Genomic DNA, 26,099 nt, shown 5'->3' on the forward strand with positions numbered 1-26,099 from the left:
TCTTTCATTTTGTCGTACTCATTTGGGTTACTCAAGTAAGAAAGAAACCAAAATATTAATGCTATTTAGAAATATTAGAAGCTGATACAAATTCTAAAAATAAGACAAATTGTCACATAAAAAGAGGCATATGATTAGAGATGATGGTGACTATAATGAAAATTCATCAGTCTCAGGGCCAAAAGAGAAAATAAGACAATATGAAGATACTGGATTCCTAACATTTAATATTTATAAGAAATTTTTCGCATAATACTTTTCAATGTTCCTCTTAACTAGTGTTAGTGAAGTAATTATCATTTTAACTAGTATCAGTTAAACTTAATATTCATGAAAACATTCCCAAACAGCATAGTTGAGTTTATAAACAATATCTTTCATAGTTCACCTAAATCTGGTAAATTGCTTTGTAGCCTCACTAGGTTTAATAAATGTTATATAAATAAATACTTTGTTCTGATTTCTTCAATACATTTCTAGTTTTAATATGAAAAAAAGTAAAGCAAGATATTCTCTTTTTAAAATTAAATTCCTTTAACTGGAAGTGTAAGAAATGTATGGAGGTGACTTTTCTCTATTAGAGGATCATACAGAATAGACTTGCAAATAATATGACACTTAAAGAACCATACATTTTCAAAACATGCAGAGCACAAGTTTTGTTTAATTGATTTTACATCACACCAGAAAGCACTACAGGGACACTGGCGAATAGAAGCAAGCTGGAACCTCAACACAGAGCTCCTTTCTTACTCTCAGCCACAGAAAGGCTTGATCTTAGAAGTTCAAAATTGTTCCATATGGTAAAGAGACGTTCTGAAAATAAACCAACAAGTAATTGTAATTTTTTATGTAATTCAACTTCTAATATATACACATACAAACCTTTCTGAAATGTTCAGTCTTGTACATGTCTTGATGTTGAGGCATATTTTCCACTAATTGAAAGGCATTTTTCAAAATATTATCTAGAGCTCTTTTCAAAAGTCAATGATCTTTCAATGCTAAAATATTCTTTTTAGCTGAACATTGACAATGACTCCCTCCTTGTTCAAATTTTAGTTAGGCTTCTCTAAGCCCTCTTCTCAACTAGGCCTCATCCTTGGCCTTGGCCTTGGCCTTGGCCTGCCTTAAGCAAAAAATCCTGCTAAGTCAGTTTAGTGAGAATCTCCCATGCTTGATATCTAACCAAGTTTCTCATCCCTTGCCCTTAATGTCTAAGTCCTTAATATGCCTCTAAGAAGAATCTTGTTAGGCCAGTTAAGCGAGAATCCCTCTACACTTGATGTCTCCTCTTAATAATTTTCCATCTGCTGACCCCTTCACTCTGCTCTTTGTCTACAAATTCTTAGCTTTCTTTGTTGTGGAGTTGAGTTTCCCTCTTCTATTGCAATGGTCTTTAATAAAGTCTTCCTTACCATGTTTATCAAATGTCAAAAATTTAACAACATTATGAGACTGGCTCTTATGGACTTTGTCCTTGTGATGGAGTATATGCTAGAGGTTAAACTCATTGTCTGTAGAGTCCACTCGTCTCGTTACACATCCTTTATCTGTTACTTATGAGCTTTATGTCCTTAAGCAAGGACATAAACTTGTGTCATTGATCCTCAATGATGAATGTGTGCTCCAAACTGATAGGCTTAACTATGAGATGAGATCTCACAGGTGAGACTGTATCCACACATACCTTTTACCACTGTGACCTCTGCTCAGACTGAAGGGTTTGAGAATTCTGTGCTCTTTGCAAGCAAATTATGCCTCTAATTGTGGGGTATAAGGGGTGGGTAAAGACATGTTGACCATGAGCACCCATCCTGTAAGCTTACCATCTGCAATTTTGGTACATGACTGGCTGTCTAGGAAGGTGATAAAAGGGTTAGGAAAAGACAACAATCAAAAAACCTTCTCTAAGTTTGAATCTGTGAATTCAGAGACTGCAGTCTTTGTCTCAGTGAAACGCTGAGTGGGAGTTCCTGCCTTTAGATTTAAACAATGATAAAGAAAGTTTCAGGCTTCGTGCACCAAGATCTCACTCAGTTAAAAGTTATGAGTTCCCTCAATTTTAGTGATCAACACCACTTATTCCTTGGCCCAATGGCTCAATAATTTTGTTGAAAATTAATATCCTATAAGTTATAATTAATGCCCACAACATATTAAAAATTTAATTTTATTTGCCACCCCAGCGCTCATTGACTTAGATAAGAACACAACATATTGAGAACCGTTTTTAAAATCAGAAGTAGGGCAGTTGCCCCTGCATCATAACTATAACTCTATAATCAACTGGTACCTAGGAACTCCCCAGTGAACATACCTTTTGTCTTTGCACCTGGAATCATAGCCCCTGTGCAAAATGTTAGCCACCAACTTATAAAGGGAGAAAAGAAGTTCCTCAAACCCTCCCCAAAAGTAATCACATGCTCTTCTTGAAAAAGAAAATGGGATTTTTGTCTCTAAAAAAGTACTATGGCATCAAATGGTAACATTATCTTACTAGTCACTTCTGTTGATATCTGATCTCCTGAATGTTTAGGACACTAACAATTTGATTTAAATTAGAGATAGTGTAGCCTTAACCAAAACAGCTGGTATTGGTACAAAAATAGACACATAGACAAATGGAATAGAATAGAGAGCTCAGAACTAAGACTGCACATCTACAGCCATCTAATCTTCAGCAAACCTGACAAAAACAAGCAATGGGGAAAGGATGCCCTGTTTAATAAATGGTGCTATGATGACTGGCTAGCCATATGCAGAAAATTGAAGCGGGACTCCTTCCTTGCACCTTATACAAAAATTAACTCAAGATGGATTAAAGACTTAGATGTAAAACCCAAAACTATGCAAATCCTAGAAGAAAATCTAGGCAATACCATTCATGATATAGGCATGGGCAAAGATTTCCTGATGAAAATGTCAAAAGCAATTGCAACAAAAGCAAAAATTGATAAATGAGATCTAATTAAACTAAAGAGCTTCTGCACAGCAAAGGAAACTATTATCAGAGTGAACAGACAATCTACAGAATGGCAGAAAATTTTTGCCATCTATCCATCTGACAAAGGTCTAATACACAGAATCTACAAGGAACTTAAACAAATTTAAAGAAAAAAAAAACAACCCCATTAAAAAGCAGGCAAAAGACATGAACAGACACTTCTCAAAAGAAGACATTTATGCAGCCAACAAACATATGAAGAAAAGCTCCACATCACTAATCATTAGAGAAATGCAAATCAAACCCACAATGAGATACCATCTCACACCAGTCAGAATGGTGATTATTAAAATGTCAAGAAACAACAGATGCTGGAGATGCTATGGAGAAATAGGAACGCTTTTATACTGTTGGTGGGAGTGTAAATTAGTTCAACCATTGTGGAAGACAGTATGGCCATTCCTCAAAGATCTAGAACCAGAAATACCATTTGACCCAGCAATCCCATTACTGGGTATATACCCAAAGGAATGTAAATCATTCTATTATAAATATACATGCACATGTATGTTCATTTCAGCACTATTTATAATAGCAAAGACATGGAATCAACCCAAATGCCCATCAATGATAGGCTGGAGAAAGAAAATGTACATATACACCATGGAATACTATGTAGCCATAAAAAGGAATGAGATCATGTCGTTTGCGGGGACATGGATGGAGCTGGAAGCCATTATCCTCAGCAAACTAACGCAGGAACAGAAAACCAATCACCACAGGTTCTCACTTATAAGTGAGAGCTGAACAATGAGAACGCATGGACCACAGGGAGGGCAACAACACACACTTGGGCCTATGGGGGGTGGAGGAGGGAGAGCATCAGGAAAAATAGCTAATGCATGCGAGGCTTAATACCTAGGTATTAAGGTATTATCCTCATTCCAAAGTCTGTTAATGTACCTTCTAACCAGCAGTCCTTGCTGAGCCTCCATTAGATCAAGAAGAACTCAAAGGAGACAACTGTTTGATGTTTGTGTGGTTGGTTGGTTGATTCACTGTTTCAGGTTTGGAAGTGTTTGCACTGGGGCCACGCACTGAGCCACCCCCAAGCCCTTCCTTAAGGCTGTAGGTCTAAGAACATGCACATCGCCCTGAACAATGACCTCCAGCAGAAGAAAGCAAATGCTGTTTTACTTCAAATCATGGATGCTGCAATCATATGATATTTGCTAAGCTGCGAAACATGTTTATTTAGCAGATACTGTAAGGAATTTTCTGAACACCTCTTTAATGTATGAGGAAGGTTGTCTTGCTACGGATGCAATTCAATTGTTCGTTTTTTATTACTATTTCAAACATATATATTTATATTAAGCTTAGATGATAATAAAAATTTTAAAAGGATAAGGATGAGGATAAGGTTGATGGGTGCAGCAAACCACCATGGCACACGTTTACCTATGTAACAAACCTGCACGTCCTACACATGTATCCCAGAACTTAAAATAAATTTAAAAAAACAGAGCGACAAGTAAAGAATGGTTTGCGAGAGGGACCGTTGCCAATTTGAATGGCCTTAACAGCATGAATGGCCCCATACATTTTATGAATAAAATACTATTCTTCCACTGCTTTCTTTCTGGACAGCGCTTGTTGATAAAGATAATATCCTAATTTATATACCAAAACAGACTTCCCATTAATTTTTGGCTTCAGCAGTTCAGATTTGTCTTTAGCAGCACCATCATTAGATCAATCAAAAGAAAAATACATTCAAAAGACTAGAGAAATACTCCCTGTTGTCATTCAGTTTATTGAAAGCATTCATATGATCTCCAACAGGTTGTCAGCTATTGGGTTTCTCACAATAGAACCAAAGGAATTTTTGAATTTCCAGGGTTCATTAAGTATTCATTCTTAGATCTGACTACCTCATAATCTGGGACTAGCCTTATCTTTGATGGCAGCCAAAGTCTTCCAAAGACCCTAGACCATATTCACATTTGCCCTGATTCTGGCCTAATTTGAGCTAATTAGAGTTATTGGTTGAAACTGGCATCCCCTGCTCAATATTAAGGGTTATCCTGCTATCCTGGAAAAGTATTACATTTTTCCCCAAAGCTCAGTTGAAAGACTATTCCTGCTTCTACTTCTCCAGGAAGCTATATTTAGCTATTTCTGCTAATGACATCAGGAAGATTTCTTGTATATCCCTCTGAATAGCTCACTGTCTTCCCAGGTCCTGGTGGCTATTGGATCACTGGTAATTCTGGAGTTGCATAGTTCAATATGGGAGCCAGAAGCCACATAGGATTATTTACATTTAAACTAACAAATATATGTAAAATTAAAAATCTAGATTCCCCGTCACACTAGCCACATATGAAGAGCCCAAGAACCACATATGACTCATACCTCCCATACTGTAGGGCACAGGTGTGGAACATTTTTATATCACAAAACATTCTACTGAAAAGTGCTGCCAAGAGGAGTCATAATTGCCATGAAAAAGAGGGTCTAGGAGGAGGAATATTTAAATGAAGCCAAGATAGCTTGAATCTATTAACTGGGTCTCCTCTACCAGTAGGTACAGGACCTGGATTTAAAAAAAAAAAATCAACTGCAAACATTTGCATATGGGCTTGGGCATTAGTTTATTTCCCTTGTATCCTCTTCAAACAATAAGCTCCATGGTACTCAACTCTGGCTGCGTATTAGAATCACACAGCAAATCTGGTTTAATAGGTCTGGGGATGCGAGGCAGAAAATTGGTAGGTTTTAAAAGCCCCAGGTGAATTCTCTTTTGTATTTAGGCTTGAAAAGTACCGATTTAGAAAATACATTACCTCATTTAATCAAATAAGTATTCTATAAAGGCAGTGCTTCAGTCAAAATAAAATTTATTCAATGTTTTATAGAAAAGCCTGCTGAATCCCAGACTTAACTAATGGGAATTAAGATACAGCTGGTATTGTTATCCGGGTAGTTCATAGGGGCAAACTGAGAAGCTGGATTGGATCTAGTTTAGATAACCCTAATAATCACCATCCATTGCAGGTAGTCTTCTATACTAAACTAAAATGTACGTTGGAAAAATAATTATAGAAAGAAACATAAAATCCACTTCATTCGTACCTCATTTATCGGCAACTTGCAGTAACAATTCTGCTATTCATATTCTGCATATATTCTCTCCCAAACCCTCACTAGAGTTATTAATATAGTTCACATTCATGTTACCTCTGGGATCTTTCACAGTTTTAGAGAATAAGTGATCATTAGGGAATAATTCCTCCTTTATTTTCTCTTGACAGTTTCATTATGCTGAATTCATGAGTTTTTCTTACCATATAAATTGTTCATTTTTTGTTACTATATAAAATGTAAATAATATCTTTAAAATGGGAGATTATAAAGGATGGAAACTATTTCAGTCATTTTATTTCACTTTATTTTGTTTGAGTAGAAATCCAATTTTCTTTATTATTTTTGGCAGAAACATAACTCTAGAATATTTAGATTAATATTACTCCTCATTCCTCTGATTCTTGCTGGGGAAAAATAGGAAAATTTAATGCATAAAAGAATATTCTGCAAGTCTAAATATCTATGTCAGTGATAACCCAGATTGGGTTTAGGACAGTTTTGTAGCCAATAATATTTATGCTCTTCAGGGGATAGTAAAAATGCAGCTACAAATAATATTTTAGTGTTATAAAACATTTGATTGGTAAGAATCACATCTTTAAAATTATTAGCAGTTGTATTTTGTGCCATTACAAATTCTACAGAATATGCTTTAACACATATCAGGTTATTGTCATACATTTTTTACATCTTTTTCTTTTTCTAAGTTGGTTATGCATTGTTTAAAAAAATTAATATTTTGAATAGGGTGAGTATTTTTATTATTTGTGATTTAAAAGATAATTGCATAACTTTTTTAAATTGAAAAGAAAAGTAATAAAGTAATTTGAAACTTTCAAACTCACCACTGCCTTGTCAGGCCTCTATGATCTGGGCCTACCCTGTTTATCCACTGTATTTCCAGCTGTTTTTCAATAAGCACCATCCACACGAGTCAGTGTTATTTTCAAAAGGCTTCTATACTTGCAGTTTTCTTTCCTGCATTTCCAAATTTGTCATGTTGCTTATCTTGCTCAGAATTTCCTTCATTCTCAAAAGTATGGGTGTGGTACAGATTTTCGGGCAGCAGCATGTAACACTTTAAAGAAAAGTTATGTGTTAATTGAAAGAAAGTTTAATTTTACTTTAGTTGATATAATTTTTATTGTATATGAGCAGAAGGAAGGAAGAAAAAGAAGGAAGAAGAGGAGGTAGTGGTGAGGAAAGGAGAGAAGAAAGGGAGAAGAAAGCAGAGGGAGGAAAAAGGAAAATCTATTTTTAAAAAATAGAATGGCAGCTGATAAAGGTAAAAAGAATGATCATATTAGAAAATTGCAATAGATTTTTAAAAAAATTAATGGGTGAGTTTATGAGAAACTCACCCATAGATAAACTCACCCATAAACAGTCTCAACTTTAGAATAGTCTCACTCTTAAAGACTATTCACATGGTCTCTAAGTATCTGCCCCAAATTACCTATTACTTATAAAAGTTAAAAAATGTACTTTACAGTAGAGAAAGAAACATAATAGACACCATTACAATCTAATGATCAAAATTGCCATCACAATATTTTGAAACAATATTATCCATTGAGAAGGACACAACATTACATCTGGAATACTCCTCCCAAAGATGTATAACTTAAGCTGAAAGTAACCATGAGAAAACTTCAGATAAAACCAAATTGAAAAAATATTCTACAAACTAACTGGTGTTAAAAATATGGAGGTCAAGACACAAAAAAGAAATATAAATTAACTATTCCAGATTAAGAGATACTAAAAAAACACCACAAATTTAGAGCATGGTCCTAGATTCAATCTTAGTACAAAAAAAATCTATAAAGGACATTATTATGACAAATGTAACTTGAATATGGATTATGGAGTAGATGATAAGTTGAGTCAATGTTAAATTTCCTATTTTTGATAATTGTGTTGTGATGATATATTATCATTTCTTAAGAAATACTAAAGTTTCATGGGTAAAGAGACATTATGTCTCCAAGTTATCCCTCTACAGTTCAGAAAAAATAATATTTTATGTATTAAACATTTATAATGTTTATAAATATATGTACCTAATGTTTATAATACATACATATACATATGAAGATGAAGAACATTATAAAGCAAAAAGGACAGAATAAAACTGAATAAATTCTAGAATAGACGGGAATCCCTTCTAGAATTCTTTCAGTTTCTCTGTAAACATGAATTGATAGAAAAATCAAAATATTTTTAAAACCCTATTACACAAAAAGCTTCTATGAAACAAAAAAGATAACTAACAGGAAAATGGGCAAAGAATATAAAAGGCAATTCACAGAAGAAATTAAAATAGAAATAATAGTAAGTTTATTGTTACTAAATATAAATAATTCTCATTAAAGATAAAACTATATTGTGTTTATTTTTATTTTTAAAATTATTTAAAAATTTTTAGTAAAGCATACATTACATAAAATTTACCATTTTAACCATTTTTGAGTGTACAAGTTTAGTCATATTAAATCCATTCACACTGCTGTGCAACTATCACTACCATCTACCTCCAGAATGTTTTTTATCTTGCAAAACTGAAACTCTCCCCATTAAACATTCATTCCTTATCTCCTATCCCCAGTTCCTGGCAGCCATCATTCTACTTTAAAGACACAGGTACATGTATGTTTATTGCAGCACTACTTACAATAACAAAGACTTGGAACCAACCCAAATGCCCATCAATGACAGACTGGATAAAGAAAATGTGGCACATGTACACCATGGAATACTATGCAGCCATAAAAAAGGATAAGTTCATGTCCTTTGCAGGGACATGGATGATGCTGGAAACCATCATTCACAGCAAACTAACCCAAGAACAGAAAACCAAACACTGCATGTTCTCACTCATAAGTGGGAGCTGAACAATGAGAACACATGGACACATGGAGGGGAACACACACTGGGGCTTGTCAGGGGTTGGGGGGTTAGGGGAGGGATAGCATTAGGAGAAATACCTAATGTAGATGATGAGTTGATGGGTGCAGCAAACCACATGTATACCTATGTGACAAACCTGCACATTCTACACATGTATGACGCTGGCCTCATAAAATGAGTTAGGGAGGATTCTCTCTTTTTCTGTTGATTGGAATAGTTTCAGAAGGAATGGTATCAACTCCTCTTTGTACCTCTGGTAGAATTCGGCTGTGAATCTGTCTGGTCCTGGACTTTTTTTGGTTGGTAGGCTATTAATTGCTGCCTCAATTTCAGAACTTGTTATTGGTCTATTCAGGGATTTGACCTCTTCCTGGTTTAGTCTTGGGAGGGTGTATGTGCCCAAGAATTTATCAATTTCTTCTAGATTTTCTAATTAATTTGTGTAGAGGTGTTTGTAGTATTCTCCAATGGTAGTTTGTATTTCTGAGGGATCAGTGGTGATATCCCCTTTATCATTTTTATTGCATCTGTTTGATTCTTCTCTCTTTCCTTTTGTATTAGTCTGGCTAGTGGTCTATTTATTTTGTTGATCTTTTCAAGAAAACCAACTCCTGGATTCGTTGATTTTTTGAAGGGTTTTTCGTGTCTCTCTCTCCTTCAGTTCTGCTCTGATCTTAGTTATTTCTTGCCTTCTGCTAGCTTTTGGATTTGTTCACTCTTGCTTCTCTAGTTATTTTAATCGTGATGATAGAGTGTCATTTTAGATCTTCTCTGCCTTCTCTTGTGGGCATTTAGTGCTATACATTTTCTTCTACACACTGCTTAAATGTGTCCCAGAGGTTCTGATATGCTGTGTCTTTGTTCTCATTGGTTTCAAATAACATCTTTATTTCTGCCTTCATTTCGTTATTTACCCAATAGTCATTCAGGAGGAGGTTGTTCAGTTTCCATGTAGTTGTGCAGTTTTGAGTGAGTTTCTTAATCCTGAGTTCTAATTTGATTGCACTGTGGTCTGAGAGACTGTTATAATTTCCATTATTTTGCATTTGCTAAGGAGTGTTTTACTTCCAATTAAGTGGTCAATTTTAGAATAACTGCAGTGTGGTGCTGAGAAAATTGTATGTTCTGTTGCTTTGGGGTGGAGAGTTCTGTAGATGTCTGTTAGGTCTGCTTGGTCCAGAGCTGAGTTCAAGTCCTGGATATCCTTGTTAATTTTCCGTCTCATTGATCTGTCTAATATTGACAGTGGGATGTTAAAGTCTCCTACTATTATTGTGTGGGGAGTCCAAGTCTCTTTGTAGGTCTCTAAGAACTTGCTTTATGAATCTGGGTGCTCCTGTATTGGGTGCATATATATTTAGGATAGTTAGCTCTTCTTGTTGCATTGATCCCTTTACCATTATATAATGCCCTTGTCTCTTTTGACCTTTGTTGGTTTAAAGTCTGTTTTATCAGAGACTAAGATTGCAATCCCTGCTTTTTATTATTATTATTATTATTTGCTTTCCATTTGCTTGGAAAATATTCCTCCATCAGCTGTGGATTTTTCATAAATGGCCTTTGTTATGTTGAGGAACTTTCCTTCTATACCTAAACTATTAAAAGTTTCAGTAAAGAATGCTGAACTTTGTCAAACGCTTTTTTGTGTCAATTGAGATCATCATGGGGGATCATCTGAGATTATCCTGTGAATGTGATGTATCACATTGACTCATTTACCCATGTTCAACCAGCCCTGCATGTCAGCAATAGATTCCACTTGCTCATGATGTTCAATTTTGTTGTTGTTTTGAATTACGTTTGATAACGTTTAATTGTTATTAACACAGAGATATTGCTGTGTAGTTTTCTTCTCGTATTGTGTCTTTCTTTGGCTTACGTCTTGAGGTGATGCTGGCCTCATAAAATGTGTTTGAAAATATTCCTTCTAGTGCTATTTTTTTGGGAGAGTTTAAGAAGCATTGATAATTCTTCTGTGAATGTTTCATAGGATCCAAATGTGAAGGTGTGAAACTGTGAGGCCACCTCGAAAGGTCTGACCTTTTTTGTTGAAACGTTTTTAATTACTTCTTCAACCTTTTTATTTGGTATTGGTTTTTCTAAGCTTTCTATCTCTTCCTGATTGAATCTTGGTAGCTTATATTTTTTGAGGAATTTATTCATTTCCTTTAGGTTATCCAATTTGTTGGCATATAGTTTTTCATATTAGTCTCTTATGATCCTTTTACTTTCTTTGGTATCTACTATAATGTCTTCATTTTCATTTCTGATTTTATTTGAGTTTTTCTCTACTTTTCTTAGTTTGCCTAGCAAGGATTTTATCTATTTTTTTTTTCAAAAAAAACAACTCTTAGTTTTATTGATTTTTTTCTATAGTTTTTCTATTCTCTATTCGATTTAATTCTGGTCTAATCTTTATTATTTCTTTCCTTCTGTCAACTTTGGCTTGTTTTTCTTTTTCCAACTCCTTGAAGCATAACATTAGACTATTTATTTGGAATCTTTCTTCTTTTATAATGTGGTCATTTATTGGTGTAATCTTCCCTCTTAGAATTACTTTTGCTGCTTCCCATAGATTTTGATACATTGTGATTCTATTGTCATTTGTCTCAACATATTTTTAAGTATTGCTTTTGATTTCTTTTTTGACCTACTGGTTGGTTGTTCAGGAGCAAGTTTTTAAATTTCTACATATTTGTAAATTTTTAAGGTTCCTTTCGTTTTTAACTTCTAACTTCATACCCATTGTTTTCAGAAATAGTCTTAGGTATATTCTTGATCTTCTTGAATTTGTTGAGACTTGTTTTATGGCCTAATATGTTGTCTATCCTTAAGAATGTTCCATGTGCACTAGAAAAAAAAAAAATGTATGTTCTGCTGCTGTTGGATGGAAAGTGCTGAAGGTATTTAGTTTAATTAAGTTCCATTTGCTAATTTTTGTTTTTATAGTGGCTTCCTTGGGGAGACTGTTACCTGCAGATATTGTCTGCAGGTTTTAGCTGGGCAACGTGCAGTGGCTCTGGTTCTGGGTAGGCACAGTAGTGGAATCCATTTCTCACTGTAAAGGACTTTAAAGATCGTTCTGTTCTAATTTCCCCATAGTGGGAGATTTACCTGAAGGCATCTCTCTTGGTGTTGAGCCTGACACAGGCCAGAGGCAGCCAAGCAGTGCTGTGTTTATTACAGGGAACAGGTGCTCAGAGTGGCTGTGGAGCTGGGGTCTGGGGCTCAGTGTCTTGTTGAACTGCCATGGCACCTGTGGTGTAGGTCCAGGTTTATTCTTTCAGGTGTGGATGGTGCAGCTCTCCCACAAGGCCAAGTACTGTGACTCTGAGGCACTTCCCAGTATCTTAGGCCCAGGATCAGGCATGTTGCTGACTCATCCTGGGTGTTAGGGTGCAGCAATGGCATGGCTCTGGGAAGGAAGAGGTTTTCCAGAGGTTCAGGCCCCAATGAGCAGAGTACAGTTGCAATTCAGGTTACAGAACCAATAGCACACAGTGGCAATTCATGCACCAAGAACTCTAAGCCCCGGAGTAATGGGACACAGCAGTGACTCAGGCTCTGTGAGGTCAGGCGCAGTGACAGCAAGGGTCCAAGAATGATGGGGGCACATCTGTGGCTTTGGCCCTGGGGTGTGTGCAGCAGTGCAATGTTGGCTTCACTCCTAGGGAGGTGGGGAACCTCAGCAACTCAGGCTCTAGGGGACTATCCCGATCCAGGGAGGCAGGGTGCTGTGGGTGTTCAGTCCAGAGGGTAGGGTGATCAGATCAGACCAGTGTTTCTGTAGGAGGCTGGCCTATGCCCATTTTAAAATTGAGCTCTGTTGTTGTGGTTGAGTTGTAGGAGGTCTCCACATATTCTGGATTATTAATACCTTATCAGATATGTGATTTAAATATATTTTCTCCCATTCTGTGGTTTGCCTTTTTACTCTTGATATTTTCCATTGATGACTGGAAGTTTTTAATTTTGATAAATTCTAACATATCTATTTTTTGGACAGTGTGTTTTGTATCATCTAAGAAGTCATTGCCAAATCCAATATGAGGTTTTCTCCTATGTTTTCTTCTAAGAGTTTTAAAGTGTAGCTCTTAGTTTTAGGTTTTTGGTCCACTTTGAGTTAATTTTTGTATGTGTAAGATAAGGGTGCAACATCATTATTTTGCATGTGGATATCTAGTTTTCTCAGCATTGTATGTTGTAAAGACTATTTTTTCCATACTGATTGGTCTTAGCACTCTTGTAAAAAATCATTTGACCATATATGTGAGGGTTTATTTCTTAGCTCTCTATCCTATTCCATCAAAATATGTGTTTGTCTTTAGACCAATACCATATCATTTTGGTTATTGTAGCTTTGCAGTAAGTTTTGAAATTATGAAGTGTAAGTCTTTCAATTTTGTCCTTTATCAAGATTATTCTGACTATCAGGTCCCTTATAGGGACAGGGTCTCTAACCCCTAGTCCGTGGCCTGTTAGGAACTGGGCCACACAGCAGGAGACGAGCAGTGGGTGAGCAAGGGAAGCTTCATCTGTATTTACAGCTGTTCCTCATTGCTGGCATTACCACTGGAGCTCTGCCTCCTGTCAGATCAGTGGCAGCATTAGATTCTCATAGGAGTGCAAACCCTATTGTGAACTGTACATGTGAGGGATCTAGATTGTGTGCTTCTTATGAGAATCTAATACCTGATAATCTACCACTGTCTCCCATCACCCCCAGATGGGACTACCTAGTTGCAGAAAAACAAGCTTAGGGCTACCACTGATTCTACATTATGGTGAATTGTATAATTATTTCATTATATATTACAGTGTAATAATAATAGAAATAAAGTACACAATAAATGTAATGCACCTGAATCATCCTAAAATAATTCCCCCACCACCATTCTGTGGAAAAATTGTCTTCCATGAAACCGGTCCCTGCTGCCAAAAAGGTTGGAGACTGCTGCCCTAAGATTCTGTATGAATTAAAAAAAAAAAAAAAAACTTACTTTTTTCTGTAAAAAAAAGCATTTGGGATTTCGATAGAGATTGCACTGAATCCTTAGATCACTTTGAGTGGTACTGACATCTTAACAATATTACTTAATATTCTTAATATTTCCAATGCATGAAAAGTCTAGTTCTGGCTTAGGTGCTTGGAAATAGGCATTTCATGCATTTACTAGCAGAACTACTAGCTATAGTAATTTGAAAAGTTTCCTAATATCTATTAAAATTAAAATGATATATACCTTTAATGCACCAACCTCACTTACATGTTCTTTTTTATAGAAATGCAATCACTGTGATATAAATATATGTGAACAATGGTATTTATTGCACCATTGCTTGTAGTGGCAAAAAACGATAATAAAATGTTATTCAGTAGAAGAATCATTGAATAAATTAGGACACATTCACATTGTAGAATATCATGCAGCAGCTTAAAAAGTGACAGATGAAAGAAATTTCTATCAATTTAAAAGTGAGGAGGATATAAGCATATAAGCCTGTTGTTATTCAGAACCACAAACCACTGTTTACATATATATTTTTACATGTTTGAAGAAAGGTTTGGGAAATGATACCTTACTCATAAGATTGGTTGTTTGGAGGAAGAAGCCTAGAGGTTTGAGGTTGGTAAAGAGAGACAACGAGAATATAGCATAAAGTTTTATTTCATATGTCTGTATTGTAGTGATTCTTTTACCTTTATAGGTAGGTTTTCCAATTGTGTTGGTCACAGAAGGCAGAGTAAATTCAACAGTTTTTGGGTTTAAGGTAACAACTTTCGAATGCCCTAAAAAAATGAGAACAGTATTATTAAATTATGTGGAGAATTAAGTAATTTCAACTTTTAAAAAGTTAAGATAAATCTTAGTCTTCTAAAACACAGTTTCCTTACAACTTTTTTTCAGTAATTTAACTTTTAACTTTATTTTGTATCCACTGAAGCCCAGGATTTTGCTTATTATTTTAATATATATAATTGTCATATATAATTTCTGACCATTTTTTCTTCTAGCTCACTGGGAAAGAAAATGGATTTCACTTTCTTTGCTTACATTCATTTGCTTCCCCAAAAGCAAGCCCAAATATCTTTTTATTGTTTTCTTTTTCCTTTTATATTGCATGTAGTAAAAAAATAAAACAAAAGTAATAGTCAACTTTCTGCATTTCCTGTTAATTTTTTACTTAGAACTTTTATGAATAGAAAGTGCCATGGATATTTATTTTAGAGCACAGAATAAATCAAAGAAAAATCATTTACATTTTTTAAAAAGTTCAAACTCTCAGGAGGCTGAGGCAGGAGAATTACTTGAACCCAGGAGGCGGAGGTTGCAGTGAGCCGAGATCATGCCACTGCACTCCAGCCTGGGCGACAGAGCAAGACTCCGTTTCTAAATAAAATAAAATAAAATAAAATTCAAACTTAGTTAACTGTAGAAAATGTACCAGGGTGATAATTACATAATGATGCCTCCGGAGTGACAGATAAGAATCAAATCTTAGTTCTCAGATATTAATGGAGTTAGAAGCCTAGGAAGATGATAATGAAGGGAAAAACTAAACATATGATTTATTTTTCTTCTCACCTATCCTTATGTTGTATTTCTATTGTGTGCTCTCCCTGGGGTTGAATAAAAGAGGGACATATAAATATAAGAAAGAGATTATAAAATGAGTTTATCTCAGTCATCCACAAAATCTATAGTAGTGAACAAGACAAAAAGGTGGAGAACCAAAATGGAGCTCCAAGTTAGTCACAATGGAGAAGGGGAAGAGAAATGCCAGGGACACTACTCATCGCTAAGAATGAACAAATGTTAGATAAACTTAACTCACAACTTACTTTCATTTATGTTTTGCTAAACTGTTATATGACTGAAGCTATTACAACTTGGTTATTTACATTTAGTTATAGCTTTATTTTAAAAATCATACTGTACACTAAAAATATTAAAAGTTACCTGAAGGGAGTTGATTCAGTAAAGGAAGATGGATGTCTTTAGAAAAGCTTGAACTAGCCCTATATGTTCTATAAACTGCTTTTGAAGGTGCAATCGCATAGGGTGAAGAGTACTCATAAGTTTCCTCTAGAAAAATTTAGAAAATATGTTAGCCATACAATAGATGACATTTGTAATTATTTTTAATACTCACACAGTATATATGCACACAACATCAAAGCATCTAAATATATAAAGCAAACGTTTAAAAAAACCTGAAAGGATACATAGACTGCAACAAAATAATAGTAGGGAATTTCAATATCCCCAACTATTGAACAAGAGACAGGTCATCCAGACAGAAAATAAATAACCACTGGACTTGAACTACACATAAGATAAAGCATGTTTATCAGACAATTACACAATGTTCTATCCAACAGTAACGGGATACACATTCTTCTCAAGTGCACAAAGAACATTCTCCAGAATAGATCATATGTTAGGCCACAAAAGAGGTCTTAACAATGTAAGATCAAAATTACATCAAATATTAACTACATGTCAGTAACAGGAGAATAAAAAGAAACTTAATAGATCTTTGAAACATTAAACAATATGCTCCTGAAGAACTATTGTGTCAAGGAGGAAATTAAAAAGGGAAATTTAAATATATCTACAGACAAAAGAAAATAAAAACATAACATACAAAAACTTATGGGATGCAGAAAATGTAGTCCTAAGAGGAAAGTGTATAGCATTAAATGTCTATATCATAAAAGAAGAATCAAATAAACAACCTAAAATTACATTTTACAGAAGTAGTAAAAGCAGAACTAAGCATAAATCTAACAGAAGAAAAAAAATGAAGATCAAAGCAGAAATAAAGAAAACAGAGACTAGAAATAATCGATTCCATTTTCCCCAGTCTGCATTCCATTCTGGTATCCTCCAACATCCTGGTTCATTTATTTTTTCATGTATGTTTTTACTGAGAAAATTATAATGCTATTGAATGGTGAAATAGGTGACCTTATTGTATGGATCACTGACTGCCATATTTGCCTTCGTTTCTCCCCGCTTTTTGTTAATGGGAATGTATTCTGCGGTCTGTCCCTGTCTCACCACTGTTACATTGCGTGTGTGTGAGCAGAGACTTCAAAACTGCTTATACATTGAGGCTTGCCTGCATGCTGCTCTTAGAACTTGAAGACTCCTAGCTAGTTGGTTGGATGATGAGAAACATGCAGCCAACTCACCTCCTGGGTCAGTTATTAAGTTCAGTCGCCAAACCACCCTTCTAAACTCTGCTTTATGATACGGGATCTGGGATTCTGCAGACCACATTTTTGCTTTGCAAAGTAGCTCCAAGGCAGGCTGTACAAGATAGGCTAGATAGAGGAAAACTGCAAATTTGGAGGAAAAAGGACAGACTTGTTCTTCTCATTTTGTTCCTAGTGGGCTTTGAGAGCTTCCTGTCTCTTTTCAGTTTCTGTGAAGAACATCTCAGTATTGTTTCCTTATCCCAGAAGTAGCAATTCCTCCCATAGCAACAAAGAGTTTGCATTTTTTTCCCAATATTTGCAGAACCAGTTTTATTATTCCTCCCTGCTTAGAAACTAGCAGTAGATGGCCAGGGCACCTCCTTCAGAAGTATGGATCCAAGGTCCTACCACAGAATCAGGGACACTAGCACCATCCAATCTACACCTTATGCAGAGATCTCCTTCAGTTCTGGGTATGGCAATTCCTTTCTGTAATTGCTTCCTCCATGTAACCTTAGAATTCTTTTAATACTTTCAGTTACCAAGTTAACAACTTTATACTTAGTCATCTACTTTTTACATTCTTGCTTTTTTTTTTTTTTTTTTTTTTTTTTGAGATGGAGTCTTGCTCTGTCGCTAGGCTGGAGTGCAGTGGTGTGATCTCGGCTCACTGCAACCTCCACCTCCTGGATTCAAGCGATTCTCCTGCCTCAGCCTCCCAAGTAGCTGGGACTACAGGCACGTGCCACCATGCCCAGCTAATTTCTGTATTTTTAGTAGAGACAGGGTTTCACCATGTTGGCCAGGATGGTCTCTTGACCTCATGATCTGTCTGCCTCAGCTTCCCAAAGTGCTGGGATTACAGGCGTGAGCCACCGCACCTGGCCCTCTTGCTTTCTTTTTGAACAACCAGTGAAGTTTCTATTTACTGAATGGGCCCACTCTATACATCATTGTCTCAAACAACAGCCAGTCAACTGCTATACATGTGGGTGAATTGATAATTTGACCAAAAATGCATGCTAGCCTAGCCAAGACAATCATCAGTTACCTAAGCAGTTACTGTTTTATGCTTTTTAAAGTTTTAGGGTAGATATGGAGTAGTAAAACACTAACAAATATGGAAATAAAAATTAAAATAAGAGTGAGATATAATTTAGTAACTTTCAGATGGGTATAAATGAGAAAAAAACTCAGCAATCCGTATTGCAGATGGTTATGCAGAGAAAAGAATTTTCCCTAAAGATTGCCAAATGAAAATGTTAATTTATTAGCCCTTTAGGAAAGCAATCTGGAAATATCATTTAACGTTAAAAATCCATGTGTACTTTAATAAGAAATCTCAACCCTAAAATGTCATTGCTCTTTAATAGAATGATTGAATAAAATGTTCTTACTATGAAGTATCATGCTGCCAATAAAAAGGATGGATTAAAACAATTTTATTTTTACGCTTGTAAGAATTTTCCTAAGATATTTCTGAAAAAAAGTAAGATGCATAAAGAGTAAATGAAAAGGCATACTTTAAAACTATTCTAGGTAATTAGATACTGAATTCATATCTTCATACATAATTCTTTACCTTTATTTTCAAAGGGTGATAAATTGATCACTTTTGTTGGGAATTTACTTGGTGTAATGCTCCTATTGAAGATACCTTCTTGACGTTGTATGGACATATCTTTGTTTTTAAATAAATTCACATCTAAAATAAAATTTTAAAAGAAAAAGTGTATGAGTACTCCTGATTATTCACACACTAATCCCCAACTCCACGTATTTGTCTCTATTTCTGCACTGGTAATTTTTCTTCCCACATTTTATTAAATGGCCACTTGTCTATTACGTAAATTTCTGTGTAGTCTCTCATCATTTTCTCTTTCTCGTCTTTGTTCTGCATTCTGTGATAGTATCTTCCTTAATTTCAACCTTTATCCCAAGTTCATTTTAGTTTGACCAAATGTTCATTTCTATAATTGATCCATAGTCTACATTTGAAAGGATACATTTAGAAAGATAGTTTTGGAGGTCAGAGGTCTATGCATAAGCTACTTGATCCCTCCCTGTCCCAATTCAACCAATGTTTATTAGATTTATTTTTCATTAATCCTATTGTTATAAAAGTAACATGGATTATTGTAGAAAACATTTATTTAAACAGAGAATTATAAACCTCATATTTTTAAAAAATCATTGTCTAGAGGTTTTAAAACTTTCTAGCTAATTTCCCATTGATAATATGAGAGTTTAATTATAAGAGAAAATTCATGAAGACATTTGCCCATGAAATATAGGTACTGTTATCATTAAAGATTCACTCTAAAACCCCAGAGAAGATAACTAAACTGTAAATATTAGACTTAAAATTATTATTCTTACCATAGTGAGTCCTTAGTTGTGTCTTTATCTCACCAATTGTTTTACTTGAACCAATAGCATTTGTCAAGGGTTCTACATCAGTCTCTATAGACATAAAATAAATTTCAAAACACTTTGTAAGGTAACCATTTATGTTACATATGTATTTTAGTTCTTTTTTCTTTTGAAATTTTTTTCTTTTCTTTTCCTTTTTTTTTTTTTTATTTAGAAACAGGATCTCGTTCTGTCACTCGGGCTGGGGCGCAGAGGTGTGAACATGGCTCACTGCAGCTTCAACCTCCTGGGCTCAAGTGGTCCTCCTGCCTCAGCCTCTCCAAGTAGCTGGGACGACAGGTGTGCACCACCACACCTGGCTAATTTTTGTATTTTTTGTAGAGACAGGGCTTTGCCATGTTATCTTTTGAAATTTCCATCTTATTTGATATCAATCTCCATTATCTTCCTTTTCTTCCTTAAGAATAATTTCCTTTAACTCTAAGAACATACTTGTAATAAGTGCTTTGAGGTTTCGCTGGCTAGGTCCAACACCTGGGACTCTCACAAACAGTTACTGTGGCATGCCCTTTTCCTTGGTGTAGGTCACACTTCACTATTTCTTTACATATTAATAATTTTTGCTAAAGATTTGACAGTTTCCATAATATACTGTAGCATCTCCAGATTTCCTCCTCCTCTATCTGGGGCTTGTCGTTCTCTCCTTATTATTTGCATAGCGCTGTGACTGGGCCATTCTACTAAAGTCTCTTGCCTATAGTGTGAAGTGCTACTGCTGCTCTCCAAGGGGCAGAACCTTGCACATGCATCCAGTACCTTGGATAACATTGGTTTTAGAGGGCCGGCTTTGAATGTGTCTCTTTACATTGTTTCTCTGTTAGCTGTCTGCCTCTTTTTGTGTCACACCAGAGATCAAAGAAAATTGTATAACTACATAACAATCTTACACCAAGATGAAAGTCAGTAGTGTAATCTCTGAATTACCTAACACAAATAAAGTACTGTATTGTAGGTGAGACTTTATAAATTTGCCTGACATTTTTATCAAATAGAGGGAATGGATAACCAGTGAAATAGTTACGTGTTGTACTCCTCTTGTCATCACAGTCTTCAGCTAGCCTTTCTGCTTTTGCCTTTCTGCTTTTGCTAATTAAACATCACTTTTCAGAAACAAAAAGTAAGTAGAATAGCTTTGGAAATGCCTACACTGAGACTACTCTAAGGTAACTGTAACACTGAATTTTTATGCATTACTTTTCAAATGGATGAGTTTTAAAATCAATAATATGCTAATGTTCCACTGATAGTAAATGCTAGAGCTTAATTAAAGGATACTCATGATGAATTTTACCTATGTAACACTAACATGTAGGCACTATTGTCATGAAATGTCTATACTTAATTTAACTCAGGGAACATAAATAGGTCACAAATATTAGACTCAAAAATTCTTTTTCTTACCCTGGTGACTCTTTAATTGTGCATTGATTGGTCCCTTTATTATATCTCTTCCAATAGCATCTTTTGCTATGGAAAGTACTATGATATAGGTACTGTTGTCATTAAAGGTCTACACTTAATTTAACTCAGGGAATATAAATAAGCCTAAATATTAGACTTGAAAAATTCTTTCTCTTACCTTGGTGACTCTTCAGTTGTCTAATGATTGGCCCTATTATTATACCTCTTCCAATAGCATCTGCCAAGAATTCCTTATCAGTCTCTATTGAAATAAAACAGATTTCAATATATTTTATAAGGTAAACATTACCATACCTCTGTGTGTGTGTGTGTGTGTGTGTGTGTTTAATTATGGGAGGATATTCATGAAGAATTTTACCTGTGTAATAACAAATAGGTACTATTGTCATTAAATGTCCACACTTAATTTAACTCCAGGAATATAAATAAACCATAAATATTAGCCTTGAAATTGCTTTTTCTTACCTGGGTGACTTTTTAATTGTGTCTTGATTGACTCCTTCCTTACACCTCTTCCAATAGCATATGCAAAGAAGTTCTTATCAGTCTCTATAGAAATAAAACAGATTTCAGTATATTTTGTAAGGTTATCATTACCATACTTGTGTGTGTTTGTGTGTTTAATTATAGGAAGGTATTCATGAATAATTTTACTTATGTAACACTATAATATAGATATTTTGTTATTAAAGGTCTATACTTAATTTAACTCAGGGAATATAAATCAGCCGTAAATATTAGATGTAAGAAATTCTTTTTCTTACCCTGGTGACCTTTTAGTTGTGCATTGATTGATCCCTTTATTATAACTCTTCCAATAGCATCTGCCAAGTGTTCCTTATCAGTCTCTGTAGAAATAAAACAGATATCAATATATTTTGTAAGATAAACATTACCATATCTCTGAGTATATGTGTGTGTTTAATTATAGGAGGATATTCATTTAGAATTTCACCTATATAATACTAACATATTGGTACTATTGTCATTAAAGGGTCATACTTAATTTAACTCCAGGGATATGAATAAACCATAAATATTAGTCTTGAATTTTTTTTTTACCTGGGTGACATTTAAATTGTGTTTTAATTGACCCCTTTATTATACCTCGTCCAATAGTCCAATAGCATCTGCTAAGAGATCCTTATTAGTCTCTATAGAAATAAAGCAGATTTCAATATATTTTATAAGGTAAACATTTTATGTGTGTGTATGCATGTGTAGTGAGTATTTATTATTATAGTAGAAGAGTTGCAATATAATGTCTTATTGCAGTAAGCATCACAAAACAGAATTTGAAGGGCTATTAGCAATCATATAAGCCTATTATATTGAAGTTCAGAGATGTTTCATGATTTGAACAAGACCACATCAAGATAATGACAAAACTGATGCACAAACCAACACTTTGTAATTCCTTAACCAGTGACTTTACTATATAATGGCATCTCTTATGCAAACTAAAATTATCCTAGAAAGTTTATGATGATAATATAACTTTAAATTTTACACCAGTAGCACTATCTACTGTGGGATGTACCTGGTGAGATAAAAGATAACATTTTCAAGAATAGGTCAATTTGCAAATCATGGTCTCCACAGTCACAGAGAGTTATTGTGGGGCAAAGTGCTTTGATTTGTTCATAAAGACTTCATGTCATTTCTAAGATTTGTAACTGTAAATCAAGTATGGATAAATAATGTAGAAAAATAATTAGATATTTTGTGGAATATGAAAATGTGACTTTCATATCTTCTTGAGTTTGTAGACTTTGTAGCTGGGGAGGATAAAGTAAGTAAACTTGTAGTAGCAGAAGCATGGAGATTGCATTCCTTTCCACTGGAGTTTTTATGTGATTTGAATCTTTTGCTAGATTTGAAAACTACTGACTAGGTCATATAAAAGGAAAAATACATGAAAGTTATGAAAGGTGAGTTCATATTGAAAAGGGAAAATTAGAATGGGTGACTTGGGTCAACTGGTGGACCTAATATTTTGTGAGAGAAAGTTGTTTATAGCAGACTATATGCTAAAGTTGGAAACCTATAATGACCCAGATACCACAGAGTAAAGTTTTGCTCTGAAGAAATGTCTGAGCTCTTGAATAAATGTTAAGTTTTACAGTGTAACATCTGAAGCCCAAATATAACACCAGTGAAATCTAAACCAAAGTATGGACCAGCTGAGGCACCATTACCAAAATGAACCGAGACACATAAGAACGTATTTTCCATAAGTACACAGCTATATTTTGTGAACATAAGCAGATCTATAGAAACATAAAAATAGGGAATACGAGCAGTCATATTTTAGCCTCTCCGATTATTACTCTAACTAGTACACATAAGAAGGAATGGTTCATTTCAAGTGAGTATGCAAAGATTCTTAGATAATAAGAAGGAAGGCAATGAGAAGAGCATTTTAGGGGAGATAAGGTTAAGCATTTAGGAAGAGAATCTATGTACTAAAGTAATTTGCAATCCAGTAACATTCATGTTTCCTCCCTTACCGTATCCTCTCATTGCCTTAATTCTTTTTAAATATGATCCTGCCTGGAATTCACTGAGATATTTTTACAAAATAAATAACATATCATGCTATATGCTTATGTAAAATGTTCAATTCAATGTTTTTTAAGATGTTGACATATTTGTGTAGTTTTGACTACAGTCAATTTTAGATTCTACTGGAGTTTATACTAATCAAATTCCAGTGAAGTACAGAAATATTACTCCCATATAGCGTTATTCCTTCTTCAACATTTTTGCACTATTATGTGTATTACAACTACATATATTAAAGACATTGTTATAATTGATGTTATGATTGATTATTTATATAATACTGTGCATTTTAATTAAGCTAAGAAAGATGAGCAAGTACATATTTATAGTATTTACTATACTAACCTTCTTGTTTATATATTTTTTGCATTTGTTCCTGTGGATTTGAGTTACTATCCAGTGTTATTGTATTTTTTAAACTGTTTAAAAATTTTTATTTTTTTATTTCAGTAAGTTTTTGGGGAACAGGTGGTGTTTGGTTTCATGAATGTTCTTTAGTGGTGATTTGTGAGATTTTGGAGCATCCATCACCCAAGCAGTGTACACTGTACCCAATGCGTAGTCTTTTGTCCCTTGACACCTCCTACTCTTTCCCCAAGTCCCCAAAGTCCAACATACCATTCTTATGCCTTTGCATCCTCATAGCTTAGTTCCCACATGAGTGAGAACATATAACGTTTGATTTTCCATTCCTGAGTTACTTCACTTATAATAATAGTCTCTAATTCCATTCAGGTTGCTGTGAATGCCATTATTTTGTTCCTTTTTATGGCTGAGTAGTATTCCATGGTATATACACACCACATTTTCTTTATCCATTCGTTGATTGATGGGCATGTGGGCTGATTCCATATTTTTGCAATGGCAAATTGTACTGCTATAAACATACGTGTGCAAGTACCTTTTTGTACAATGATTTCCTTTCCTCTGGGTAGATACCTAGAAGTGGGATTTCTGGATCAAAGGGTAGATCTACTTTTAGTTCTTTAAGGACTCTCCACACTGTTTTCCACAGTAAAAGTGTTTCCTTTTCACTGCATCCATGCCAACATCTATTATTTTTTGATTTTTTGATGATGGCCATTCTTGCAGGAATGAGGTGGTATTGCATTATGGTTTTCATTTGTGTATCCCTGATAATTAGTGATGTTGAGCATTTTTCCATATGCTTGTTGGCCATTTGTACATCTTCTTTTGAGAATTGTCTATTCATGCCCTTAGCCCACGTTTTTATGGGATTTTTTTTTCTTGCTGATTTGAGTTCTTTGTGGATTCTGGATATTAGTTCTTTGTTGGATATATAGATTGTGAAGATTTTCTACCGCTCTGAGGGTTGTCTGTTAACTCTGCTGATAATTTCTTTTGCTGTGTAGAAGCTTTTTAATTTAATTAAGTCCCATCTATTTATCTTTGTTTTTGTTGCATTTGCTTTTGGGTTCTTGGTCATGAAGTCTTTGCTTAAGCCAATGTCTAGAAGGGATTTTCCAATGTCATCTTCTAGAAATTTATAGTTTCAAGTCTTAGATTTAAGTCTTTGATCCATCTCGAGTTGATTTTTGTATAAGGTGAGAGATGAGGATCCAGTTTCATTTTTCTACATGTGGCTTGACAATTATCCCAGCACCATTTGTTGAATATGGTGTTCTTTCCCACTTCATGTTTTTGTTTGTTCTGTCGAAGATCCGTTGGCTGTAAGTATTTGGCTTTATTTCTGGGTTCTCTATTCTGTTCCATTGGTCTATGTGTTTATTTTTATACCAATACCATACTGTTTTGGTGACTATGGCCTTATAGTATAGTTTGAAGTCAGGTAATATGATCCCTTCAGATTTATTCTTTTTGCTTAGTCTTGCTTTGGCTATGTGGGCTCTTTTTTGGTTCCATATGAATTTTAGGATTTTTTTTCTAGTTCTCTAAAGAATGATGGGAATTGCATTGAATTTGTAGATTGCTTTTGAGAATATGGTCATTTGTTTGTGTTGTCTAGGATTTCTTTCAGCAGTGTTTTGTAGTTTTCCTTGTAGAGGTCTTTCAAGTCCTTGATTAAGTATATTCCTACCTTTGTTTGTTTGTTTGTTTTGGCAGCTATTGTGAAAGGAGTTGAGTTCTTGATTTGATTCTCAGCTTGGTCACTGTTGGTGTAGAGCAGCACTACTGATTTGTGTATGTTAAGTTTGTATCCTGAAACTTTGCTGAATTCATTTACGAGTTCTAGGAGCTTTTTGGATAAGTCTTTAGTGCTTTCTAGGTATATGATCATATCATCAGCAAACAGCAACAGTTTGATTTCCTCTTTACTGATTTGGATGCCCTTTACTTCTTTTCCTTGTCTGATTGCTCTGGCTAGGACTTCCAGTACTATGTTGAATAGACGTGGTGAGGTTGGGCATCCTTGTCTTGTTCCAGTTCTCAGGGGGAATGCTTTCAAAACCCCTTCGGTATAATGTTGGCTGTGGGTTTGTCATA

The 26,099-nt window shown here is 34.8% G+C and overlaps 1 protein-coding gene across 1 annotated transcript in view; it reads right to left on the reverse strand.

The window, feature by feature from the left end:
- Positions 1–631: 631 nt before the first annotated feature.
- Positions 632–26,099, reverse strand: part of CCDC7 (coiled-coil domain containing 7) — a 408,075-nt gene continuing 382,607 nt past the window's right edge. Inside the window, exons 35-44 of the mRNA XM_031652409.1 lie at positions 21,833–21,916; positions 21,534–21,617; positions 21,205–21,309; positions 21,048–21,113; positions 19,593–19,676; positions 18,796–18,918; positions 15,970–16,095; positions 14,709–14,798; positions 6,943–7,175; positions 632–816 (exon numbers count right to left, since the gene is read on the reverse strand). Coding sequence (XP_031508269.1) covers positions 7,129–7,175; positions 14,709–14,798; positions 15,970–16,095; positions 18,796–18,918; positions 19,593–19,676; positions 21,048–21,113; positions 21,205–21,309; positions 21,534–21,617; positions 21,833–21,916 — 809 coding nt within the window. The 3' untranslated portion in view covers positions 632–816; positions 6,943–7,128. The remainder of the gene's footprint in view (positions 817–6,942; positions 7,176–14,708; positions 14,799–15,969; positions 16,096–18,795; positions 18,919–19,592; positions 19,677–21,047; positions 21,114–21,204; positions 21,310–21,533; positions 21,618–21,832; positions 21,917–26,099) is intronic.

Source organism: Papio anubis, chromosome 11 (genome assembly GCF_008728515.1).
Source record: "Papio anubis isolate 15944 chromosome 11, Panubis1.0, whole genome shotgun sequence".
Classification (NCBI taxonomy): domain Eukaryota; kingdom Metazoa; phylum Chordata; class Mammalia; order Primates; family Cercopithecidae; genus Papio; species Papio anubis.